We start from the raw sequence: 12140 nt of genomic DNA on the forward strand, positions 1-12140 counted from the left end.
AAATGGTACAGAGGCCACCCCACTGTGCCAGATCTCAGCTGCATTGTGAGAGCACTTTAGAACTTCTTCATTCCTCTTACAAAGAGTTACTGGTGTTTCTATGTGCTGAGCCTGGCATTACAGTAGCCCAGTGGCAGGTGGAGAGAAGCTTTATCAATGATTGCACAAATACCAAAAAGCAGTTGTGCAGAAGTGTCTTTGGAAGCATTTTTCCCACTGTGGGAACAAAGATTTGTTTTCATCACATCTTCAGGCTTCCCTTTGGTTGCTTCATGTCTGCGTAGCTCTCGCACATACGTGGGCAGAGTTTACTCCTCTTTAACGGGCGTCAAATGCTGACACAGATGGTGAATTATCAATTCTTTTGTTATTTCTGGATGCCCTTGTTTTCCTCACTTGACATCAAGCCCTAATGGCTCCTTCAGGACACGGGGGTATTTTTGAATCCTCGTTCTCCTTCTTGCCTTTTGTAGAAAGAGCGGGATTTGGAGTTGGCTGCGCGGATCGGCCAGTCGTTGTTGAAGAAGAATAAGACCTTAACTGAGAGGAACGAGCTGCTAGAAGAGCAAGTGGAACACATCAGGGAGGAGGTAAGGCACAATGGGGAGCAAGGTGGAGGGAGATGGGTTGGAGAAGCCATCCTGAGGGAGCACCCAGACTCGAGCCAGGGCTCCTGTCAGAAGTGGCCTCCTGGAGGCCAGAAGCTGGTGTCCTGCAGCTCTTTCCTTTCTTCACACATCATGGACGGGTCTCTCAGGGTAGGCACAGTCCTTAGTTGGTAGGCCTTTAGTACCCTGTCACGTAGGCAGGCTGGGCAGCAGGGACCAGCCACAGTCCTCACCCTCTCAAAGTGCAGACTCCAGCCTCAGAGCTGCTCCATGCTCAGCAGAAGCACATACAGGCCAACACAACAGCAAGTGAGCAGGAGGTCGCTGGGCCAGAGCAGGCCAGCTCCTGCTGTAGGGGAGGGTGGTGACTGGCATTCATCCTTGTAATGTAATATTGTGTGTATAGGAAAAAAAAATAGCCTATTGTTTTCATGGAAGAAACCCTGTTATTTTCATGATGCCCATCTTGGCTGATGACTGTCAATGGCTACAGGAAGGGCGCGAAACATTTAGACTTACCAGACTTATCCTACGAGGACGAGGAGGATCCACACCTGTTTTCTGAAGCCATGTGGTGTGGCCAGGAGGAAGGAGGCAATGGAGTCAGCCACAGCTTCTGGAACAGGAGTAGGAAGCTAAGAGCCAGGCCCCCTGGGGGACTTGTTTCCTGTCCCCCTATTTCCACAGTGAATTTTGACTGTGAAATGTTGACTCTTCCTTCTCTCTTATTTTCTATCAGGAACTTCCTTATTGGGAGTGTACATCCTTACCCATGTCCCTCAGATATAATCAGATTTTTTCTCACTGAAGCCATTTCCAACCTGTTGTTGTCTGGGTTTGATGGCAATTTTAATAAGATGAAGTTGAGTTGTCACACTATATTAAAAGATTTAATCCCGGGCTATCTTTAAAGATGTGAAGTAGAATACTGTTGTGTTCTAGGAGAAATAAAGTTGACCCCTGTCTTCCCTGCCCCCAGCATCGGGACCTGAAGTCCCTTCTCTTAGGTGACCATGAAGAAAGCACGGGGGTTAGCCTGGGCCCCTTCTCAGCCCTTCTTTTTACAATTTTCCATTTTTTAATTGGTACATTATATTTGTTCTTAATGGTGGGATTTTTTTGTTAACACATTCTTACATGCAAACAGTATAACACTATAATTTGGACAATATCATTTTCCAGTATTTCCCGTTCCCCTTCTCTCCTTCCTCCCCTTGGTCCCTTACCCTCTCCTCTACTAATCTCCCTTAGATTTATGTGAGATTTCTATCCACTTTCTTTTCTTTATTCCTCTCTAGCTTCCACATATGAAAGAAAACATAAAGCCCTTGACCTTCTGAGTTTGGCTTATTTCACTTATCATGTTCTCTAGTTCCATTCATTTTCCTGCAAATGAAATGATTCATTCCTCTTCATAGCTAAATAAAACTCCATAGTATAAATATACCACGTTTTAAAAAATCAATTCCTTGTCCATTTATTGATGGACATTTAGGCTACTTCTATAGTTTTCAGACTGCATTTTTTTTGTTGTTGTTAAAACGAGGGATTGAACCCAGGGGTACTCTACCACTGAGCTATATCCCCAGACCTTTTTATTTATTTTTTAAATTTTGAGACAGGATCTCATTAAGTTGCCCAGGCTGGGCTTGAACTTGTGATCCTTCTGCCCTCAGCCTCCCTAGTAGCTACCTCTGGGCAGAGGAACATGCTACTCAGGAACCAGTAAATCACATTACCATTCTTGAATGGAATTCCTTACCACATACAAAGAATATCCTAGTCTCTGGGATTAGAAATGTTTTGTCTCCCTGCCTTGGAAAAGCTTTGAATTTACAAAGTATAGAATGTTCCTCTTTGGCACATCATTGAATGATCAGTCTAGGTGTTGAAGCCTTTGTGGATATAATAAATTGGCTTCTCCTCCAGAGAGACAATTCACTCCCTGTGTTGGGTCGGAAATTGGACTTAACTATAGACCCCACATCAAGTTCTAAATAAGAAAGAAAACAGAGTTGCACTACTCTTTTTAGTACTGATTTCATGTTCATCAGTACTAAATATTGGAAGGGCAAATGAAGTGTTTTATAGCAAAACTTTTTTTACTTTAAAACCTGAAATAAATCTCCATGATTTGCAAAACCACCATAGCAGTAGTTGTGTGATCAGTTCTTGATAGTTGCTCTTTTCCTCCTGTATCTGAAATATCTGTCTAGTGGTTGTTGAGCACAGAGCAAGGACTGACTGAGAGTGGCCAGGAGCCCCATGAAAGTGTATCAGTCACCAGGTGGGGCTGTGTTGGCTTCCAGGTAGGGTGGACTAGCTGCTTATGGCAGCCCACCAGAGCTGGCACCTCCATGATCCTGTTCTGAGTTGGATTTGGTTCCAGCAGAAGTGAATGGCCTCTTCTTTCATTTGGTAGTGTGTGCAGCTGGTCATCTGACTACTTCCAAAGCCCAGAAGTAATCTCATGTCCTCCATCATCATTCTAGAGCCTTCGTGTCCCTTTTCTATACCAAAATTAAAATTATTAATTTAGAGAAGGAGATTTCTGCCTTCAAGCAATGGATTCTGTTTTTCTTAAGTGGGATCAGACTCAACTCTTAGAAACTTCTGTTTTGTTGAGTAGCACATAACCGATTAGTGTCTTCATTTTCATCGGGATATTTGTCTCTAAGTAGTAAGTGTTTGAGTACAAGGAGGTCATTATCAAAGCAAAAGGTGGGCCTGGCTCTTGTCTGTGCAGGTTTCTCAGCTCCGCCATGAGCTGTCCATGAAGGATGAGCTGCTCCAATTCTACACCAGTGCTGCGGAGGAGAGCGAGCCGGAGTCTGTCTGCTCAACCCCGTAAGTCACCTGAGGGCTGTGTTTCTGGAGGCCAGGGCACAGGCTGCTGTTGATGTCATTGGAGTCACCTAGGCAGGGTCATCTCCACCAGCCTTCCCCAGAATAAGCATCTCTAAGTGCCTCCGATGGATTGATTTGTATTATTTTTGTGGGACATAGAAGGGCAGGTTTTAAATTTTCCTCTTACTGGGTCTTATTGCTTACTTGTCAGGTCAGTTGATTTGCTCTGGCATGTTAACAGGTTTTTAAAAAAAAAAAGGTGGTGGGCTTTGCTAATTAAAGGAACACAGGGTTCTGAAGCCGGAGGTGCCATGGCAGGTCCTTGGGACAGAAGGTGTGGGGGCTGTTCTGAGAGTCAGCAGAGCCCTGTGTGGAACTCTAGAGCCTGATGGCCTGAATTCAATCTTAGCTCTGCGACTTAACCTGCATGCTCCTGGCCATGTTACTTAAATTTAGTAAAATGGAGCTACTGATAGCAGTTAAGTCATAGAATTCTAGCATTGAGTTAATACATGCAAAATACTTAAAGCAGTTCTTAGAATATAGAAGTGCTTCCTAGATATCAAATAAACCTCCAGGCATCCCAGAATTGTGTTGGCTTTGTGTAGATTCCATCCCTCTGAATTCTGAGGTAATGTAGCAACTGCAAATTGTGAACAGAGGGGTGTACACTGTACACTGGGGTTTTATTTTCCTGGGCATTAGGGAGCAGTCTGATTACAAGCCTCACAAACTTTCTTTGAGGCAGCCCTTCTGGGTCTCCAGGTGGACTGGCTGGGTGGTGGAGGAGACATCACCCTCCCCAGATGGTGAGTGCACTTTCTCTCCCAGGCTGAAGAGGAATGAGTCGTCCTCCTCAGTCCAGAATTACTTTCATTTGGATTCTCTTCAAAAGAAGCTGAAGGACCTAGAAGAGGAGAACGTTGTACTTCGATCTGAGGTGAAGTGCACTCCCTCCCTGTCCTTGTCACCCACTGGAACGGTGGTGGCCCTGTTTGTTGTATCTGGCGAGAATAGCCACAGTTACAGTGCTGTCCTCAGAGGCCACCATCTCTGGCAGAACCACGGAGCCTGGGCTTGCTGGGCATACTCAGCAGACAGGCCTCACCCCTGCACTGGACACTGCCTTCCCAGTTGCTGAATCCTGCAGCATGTGGACTGAGAAGACGTGCAAACCTCTCCTCCTTCACCATGGGGTCTTTCCACCGTGTTCTTCAGCTCTGGTCTCAATGTGTAGGAAATGACCGAGAGTGGGGGTGAAGCCAGTTTTCATGTTACTGAAGTCAGATTGGCTCCAAAGAAACAGTGCCCCCAGAGCCTGGAGACATGTTCCTTGAACAGTTGATTTAAAAAGGTTGAGTTGAGCAACTTGGAAACTCTGTGTTAGAGAGTTCCCTTTATTGGCAAGATACTACGCTGGCACTTTGCGTATGTTATTATTATAATTTTTAATCTTCTACAACAAGGCTGCAAGTTGCTTACTTTGATTCTCATTTATAGTGAGAAAACCAGGCTCCAGGCTGCTAAGTGTTTTGATATCTCAGGGTCCCACAAGTCTGTAGTAAGTGACAAAGCCAAGATTTGGACATTTATGTGACTCTCAGCCCACACTTTTCCTCGTCACCTACTGCCCTTCTCTAAAAACATGGATGCATAAAAATTTAGTACTGTTTGTCTTAATTGGCAGTGGGTTTGTGTTCTTTAGCCAGAGGGATGATGTCAGGTTCAGGCTGTGTGCCCACCTAAGCTGGCCCCAGACTCCCTTGAGCCCCTTCAGTGGGGCAGACTGTCTGTCACCTTGAAATTGCTGCACATTGGAAAGAACCTAACAAGATGCTTTTCTGCAAAGCCTATTCTTGTAGACTTCACCTCTTCCAGCTCTTCACTTCCTAATGAAAACAACTCTGAGTGGCCAAGGTTGCCCCACTGTGCTCTGCCAGCCAGTGGCCTAGCCAATTGCAGGCCCAGTGTTTCCCATTCTGAGTTTAGCACTGCCTTTCCAGCCCTTGGGAGATGCCCCAGTTCTGAGTACCCAGCAATCCCACCCTCTGTCAGAATCTTACCTAAAGTCAGTGAGGGAATCTGATCCCTTCTATAGATTCTCACTGTCCTGCCTTTGTTCTCAGAAATGTAGTATCTATATCTCCATGGCCAGGATCAGAGGGCTCTGAGACACCTTTTCTCAAACAGCATCATTTTCATTGGGCCTTTAGATCTCTTCCTGGAGGAAGCTGACCAGGGTCCTGGGATGGCTCTTGGGTCTCTAAATTTTCTATATTGGACCATATTCTGAACACAGCAGGTTTAACTCCAACTCAGAACCTCATAGCTCAGTGCCTGGCACAGAGTAGTGATAGAGTGTACGTTAGCTTCATATGATGTGTGCTTATCCTTATCCTTAGGATCTCCACACCTGACTTTTTTTTTTTTTTTTTTAATGGTACTGGAGATTGGACCCAGGGCCTTATTCATGTTAGGCAACCACTCTACTTCTGAGCTACAGCCCCAGTCCTGTGGTTATCCTTAGAATGCGTGCCATAGTCAGGGCAGGGTCTTAGGCACTGTGAGAGCCACAGCAGTGTCCATATCTATGAGCTGGACAGACAAATGAACAGGCATACCCTCCTGCAGAATCTTACAGAGCTTGCTGTGTGACCCTTGGGTGCTGGCTTTGTGTGGCGCCATCTAGTGGTGTGTGTTTTTCAATTTTCTGCTTTGAGAGTGTCCCCTTAACTAAGTAGGAAATGTTTTGTACTTGAGGGCCTAACTAATGATAGGTGAAGAGATACTGCCCAGCACTTCCCAGACTCGGGTTTGCCCCTGCTCCATGCCTCGTCCTCATGCGCATGGTAAGTCACAGTGCAGTGTGAGTACTGGGCCCTGACCTGAGCCTTTTCTACAGGCCTGCCAGCTAAAGACGGAAACCATCACCTACGAAGAGAAGGAGCAGCAGCTGGTCAACGACTGTGTGAAGGAGCTGAGTATGTCCCCTGCCCACTCGCTCCCAACCCCCACCCTGACCTTGTGTGGCACCCCCTCCCCATTTGTGAATTGGGTTCTAGGCCATTAACCATATATTATCTCAGTTTCTTCTGAGAGGGATATTTAATTTTGGCTTTCTTCTGGAATATTAGAATTATTAAATGCCAAAGTTAGGCTGTTACAGAAATCTGGCTTGAGAATGTGAAGAAAACTGCTTTTTAGTGATTTGATTTGTGAAAATTGAGGCCCGAGTTCTCAGTTTTGCAAATAAGTACTCTCCTACCATTTTCTCCATTGTAAGTTTGCAAGGTAAGATAAAAGGGCAAATAGAATCTTTTGCATTTCATCTAAATACTAAGCAAATGAACCACACCCCATGTTTAAGTCTTATAAAATGGGTTATGTCTGAATAGGAATGAAAACCAAAGGGAATTGTAGTGTGCATCAGCAACTGAGATTTCTAGAACAAAGGTGCATGTAGCAGGGCTTCCTGTTGGTGACATGGATCCATTCATGTGTGGAATGTTGAGATTTGGCCAGACGCACCATGTTTGGGGTGTCTGCTCCTGGCTCACTCCCAGTGCCTGCCTGATTGGCTCTGAGGAGACAGACTTGATCAGTGGGGTTAGGCCCTTGCACCGAGCCCAGGATGACAGCCCATGGGAAGATCATGTCCCTTCTCATGACTGAGTCCTGAGAAGCCACTTTGCTTCACCATGGAAGAACACAGTCACTATGCATCCCTTCATCAAGTACCCTCTGTACTCCTCCCCATAAAATTGGGTTTTCATGTGTGAACCACCAGGAAACCACTCTCTCTGGTCTGTGTGTGCAGTTTTCTCTCTTACTCTTGTGATTGTCATTTCTTTGTCAAAGGGGATGCCAACGTGCAGATTGCCAGCATCTCCGAGGAGCTGGCCAAGAAGACTGAAGATGCTGCCCGCCAGCAAGAGGAGATCACGCACCTGCTGTCACAGATCGTTGACTTGCAGAAAAAGGCAAAAGCTGTAAGGCTTCTGTCACTCTGGCTAACACCATAATGGTTGTGCCAAGATGGGAAGGGGCCATTACTCTAGAAGAGTGTGTGCTGCCCCTTTGGAGAAAAAGCTTAGTGGATTCAGTAATAAAATGTCTTGTGGCCCTGAGTTGGCAAAGGGTCTTTTCATAACCTCTTACCTCCTGAGAATAATCTACAGATTAATAGAATTCATCAAAAATGTACTGCAGGAATTCATTATAAGCTAATATACTGGCCACAGTAATTATGGTTGACAATAGCCTGTGGTTGTTCAGTCCTTAGTGCAATCCCAGCACCCAAATTTACATCAGCAGGAATTGGGTTACTAGAGTAGAGCAGCCTTCCATGAGTACATCCTCCTCTGAGTGTGACATTCCTAGATGTGGCCATGCTAATTAATTAGAGAAGTAACATTCCTCCAGAGGCCAGAGGCCAGGGTAATGAGAGTTACTGTACTTACAAAATAAGAAATTCTTCTCTTCCTGCCCAATTCTACTTTCTTCTACTTCTGCCACTCTATGTTTTCCTTCCTCCTCTTTCCTTAATGGGAAGTGGTATTATTATTATTATTATTATTTCTCAGTACTTTTATATGATGTGCTCAGGGCATGTATTTGAAAGTGTCTAAGTTACCAGTTCCCCAGAATCTAAACTGAGACCTGATGAAGCACAGTGTTCTTCATCTAGAGATCTCCACTTTGAGGTAGATTCAGTACTTTGATGAGCTTTGGGGGTAAGGATGGGGGTTCGCTCTATGGTCATGAAGAGTTATACATATGATGTTGGGTAGTCAAAGGGTGGACTATTGTAGACATTACTTGTTGTGTATCCATTCCTCACTTATTGTAATTAAATGGATTTCAATTCTTATTTTTCAATGAACTCAACTAAGATAATTTACAAAGCAGTTATGACTGTCCTTGTGGTAGTTTGACCAATGAGAAATCCCACAGGAGGACATTATTTAGAAAATAAAATAAAATAAAAAGGTGCTGTTGATGTGAAACTCTGAACTTTAATTCAATCACCTGCCTAGTATTTGTGTCGACTCAGTGCACCAAGTATGTTGTGCAGTAGAAGTAGCCCCTTGAGGATTAAGTGAAATGGCAAAAAACAGTTTTGTTTCCCATATGAAACCTTTGCTGCGAGAGGCTAAATAATTTTGGAAAAATGAAAAGGGGGAAGAAAGAAGCAGAGAGAGAAAAAGAAGGAAGATGGAAGGAAGGAAGGAGAGAGACTGGCTTCTAGAAAGCAGCCTTTACATTGGAGGTAGGGAGTGGAAATTGGACTGTAAGGCCTTCAAAATTATATAAGACAAAATTTTACTCCAGTTTGAGATAACACATTTCATTGTAGAAAGGGGATGGAGTCATAATGGATCAGGAAATGAGGGGAAGAGTTGGGCTTATCTGGTGTCTACTTACGTGTCTTTGCTGTGTTTTAGTGTGCAGTGGAAAATGAGGAACTCGTCCAACACCTGGGAGCTGCCAAGGATGCCCAGCGGCAACTCACAGCCGAGGTGGGTGTGTCTCCCTTACCTCTTGAGGGCTTTTGGTTCCAGTGAAGGTAGAGCATATTCCTTTGACAGGCTTTGTTCATGTCCATGGTAATAACTGTTTTTATTGTTGGTGTTGTTGTTTGTACTAGGGGTTGAACCCAGAAATGCTTAACCACTGAGCCACATCCCCAGCCCTTTTTACTTTTCATTTTGAGACTGGATCTCACTAAGTTGCTGAGGAACAACTGTTTTTATATTGAATTTAATATTGCTTTCACCTCGGTTCTGCGCCTGCTGCCCCTGTTGCTGGTTGTGAGCACAGGGAGGCCATGCTCTACACCAGCCCAGGGCCTGGCACTTGCTAAATCTTGGCTCTGTAAATGCTCACCAGTGTAAACCATGCAACATATGGCTTGAGAGGAGCCTGTTCAAGAATATGCCTTGAAGCAGGGTGTGCTGGTTTGTTTTTCTGTTCATTTAAGGTTGTTTTATCTGCGTTGCTCATTGTTGGTATTTTAGGAGACTTTTGAGACTCTGGACTCACTCTAAGTAAAAGTTAAAGAAAAACCAATCTTGAGAGTTTTTGCTATTTGGCCAGCAGGGCAGCTGTTCCACACTGGAGGCCTGGTTAGATTGCATGTGTGTTTCTGGCTCTTGTGGGGGGCATGCGCCCGACTTCTCATGAGGTCCTGACCTTCTGCATCTTTCCTGGTCTTCTGTAGCTGCGTGAGCTGGAGGACAAGTACGCAGAGTGCATGGAGATGCTTCACGAAGCGCAGGAAGAGCTGAAGAACCTCAGGAACAAAACCATGCCCAACACCACGTCCCGGCGCTACCACTCGCTGGGCCTGTTTCCCATGGTGAGCTGGTGCTTTCTTCCCAGCACCTCTCTTCCCACCCACCTGGAGGCTTGTCGGGTAGGATGGCCGTGGTGCCTGATATTGTGAGCACTGGAGTTGGGCGTTTATACTTAGCCTCTTATTTCACAGTCAAGGGCAAGTGAGGCCAGTAGATATCTTCTTAACTGCATAAGACAGATTGCTGCTTTATTTTCCATCCCTCTAAATCTGTTGTCTTTCCTACTCCTGCCATTAAAACATAAATTTACTATGAACTTGATTTACTTAGATATATTTTCTACATGACTCTTTTTCTGACCTTATTAGAGTATGTGTTATTTCTTTTGACTCCAAAAGTACATTCCAAAATTCTTACAGTGCCACACAGTTCTGTTGGACCTCTGTATACTTATGAATCATTCTCTTGGTGACTTTCAGTGTCTGTGATCCCTAAACAACTTTTCTTGTTTTGTTGTTGTTTTTTTCATACTGTTTTCACACAACCTTATTCCTTTAGCCCCACTTAATTTGTTTCATGTTGGGGCTTTAGGGGGAATGTGGTAGAGAAGGGGATTTTTCAGGAGGTTAATCTCTCTGGACAGCATTAGGCTTAAGCTCCTTGTTTGGTCATTTCTACATGGCATTTGGTTACAGGGAAATCAGCTTACTTATCAGTAAGTATCTTCTATCAGTATAAATCCCTGGAAGGGGAGAGGAATGTCTTATTAGTAATATTCTTCTCTCCCTTCCTCTCTTTAATACTCTGTACCAAACACAGCAATTTGTATGTTGTAGTATTGTAGATCCTTAATAGATGCTGAATTACGGTGGGTGGGTGGAATGGATGGGTGGACAGATGATGAATGGATGAATGGATGGGCAGTGGATGGATGGATGGACAGATGGATGATGGCTGGCTGGCTGGTGGGCTGAATGGATAGATGATGGCTGAAGGAAGCATAGATGGGTGAATGGATGATTGATGGATAGAAGGCCTAAAGAACAAACTATCAAGAACTTCTTTATATTCAGTCTTCATTTTCATGATTTGATGAAATACCAAATTCTCTCTGAGGTGAGAAGAGATTTGGAAAGAAGCTCATCTCAATGAGCTAAAAATAGATGACTATATAAGTTTGTAAAACCAATTCCCTTCTGGTTTTGGTCCCCCTTTTCTTGAGCTTTTTCCCTTTTTTCTCCCATTGCTGACCCTGGAGGACACTATCCTGCCATTCCCCGTTCTGTTGGGTCTTCTTCCTAAATCCTGATCTCTCTTCTTTGCTTTTACACATTAGAGTCAGACTAGACCTTTCTCTCCCTTTCTTTCTTTCTCTTTTTTTTTTTTAAATATTTTTTAGTTGTTGATGAATCTTTTATTTATTTATTTATATGTGGTTCTGAGATTCAAACCCAGTGCCTCACACATGCTAGGCATAACCTCAGACCCTTTCTCCCTTTCTCTCTTAAAAACTTGATTGAGGGGCTGAGGCTGGGGTTCAGTGGTAAAGCGCTTGCCTGGCACATGTGAGGCACTGGGTTTGATCCTCAGTACCACATAAAAATAAATAAAGGTATTGTGTTCATCTGCAACTAAAAAAAAAAAAAAAATTAAAAAAAACCCAACTTGATTGACATGTAAGGGAAACCAAAAAGAAAAATGTTAAGAGTCGGTTTTCTAAGGGGCAGATAGATGATTCAGTGTTTCCGGGAATCCTAATAAAAGCAAAGGATATTCTGTCCCCCAAGTTTCCCAATCTAGCAGTAACTGCTTGAGGCTTCCCCCTGGCCTGTGTAGCTCTGCAGGCTTCTTGCCTGGGTTTCCTTCTTTCCTGGCTTCTCAGTCTGATGTAGTGAGCTCCTGGGGCTGTCTTGTTTTGTAAGTACCTGGATTCACTCCACTGCCTTTCCAGCTCTCAAGGACAAATCTGTCTTTGAAAACCAAACCATTGTAAGGGAAAAGTTGAATTGAAAACACGTACTTCAGTTTTTTTGGTTTTTTTTTTTTTTTTCCTTCTGGAAGGAGTCTCAGCTTTCATATTTGCTGAAGTAAAGCTTTTGTTTGCTTTTTTCTGTAGTGGTTGGCAAGCCTAGTTTTTGAAGATGGCTATTTTTAAAGTGCGTTATGCATTGAAGGTATTTAAAACAGTTCTAAAGATCATACCATGACTGTTTCTGGAGCAGAACGCCCAGCTCTGTCTCTTTTGCTCCCTGCCATTCTAATTGTAGAATAAAACAGCGAGTAGTAGTTTGTGTAACGGTGTTCCCAGTTCTTTTGCCTTATGCCAGGAGTTCTTAATCTAGGATCCACAGATGGGATTCAGGAGGCCTGTGAACTTTGAGGGAAAATT

The 12140-nt window shown here is 44.0% G+C and overlaps 1 protein-coding gene across 8 annotated transcripts in view; it reads left to right on the forward strand.

Moving 5' to 3' along the window:
• Positions 1–12140, forward strand: part of Trak1 (trafficking kinesin protein 1) — a 114771-nt gene that overhangs the window by 75811 nt on the left and 26820 nt on the right. For all 8 annotated transcript variants that reach the window (XM_076844036.2, XM_076844050.2, XM_076844021.2 and 5 more), the window contains exons 4-10: positions 474–590; positions 3355–3455; positions 4287–4395; positions 6358–6436; positions 7314–7444; positions 8900–8974; positions 9676–9813. In XM_076844036.2, coding sequence (XP_076700151.2) covers positions 474–590; positions 3355–3455; positions 4287–4395; positions 6358–6436; positions 7314–7444; positions 8900–8974; positions 9676–9813 — 750 coding nt within the window. The remainder of the gene's footprint in view (positions 1–473; positions 591–3354; positions 3456–4286; positions 4396–6357; positions 6437–7313; positions 7445–8899; positions 8975–9675; positions 9814–12140) is intronic.

This window comes from Callospermophilus lateralis, chromosome 1 (assembly GCF_048772815.1).
Source record: "Callospermophilus lateralis isolate mCalLat2 chromosome 1, mCalLat2.hap1, whole genome shotgun sequence".
In the NCBI taxonomy this organism is placed as follows: Eukaryota; Metazoa; Chordata; class Mammalia; order Rodentia; family Sciuridae; genus Callospermophilus; species Callospermophilus lateralis.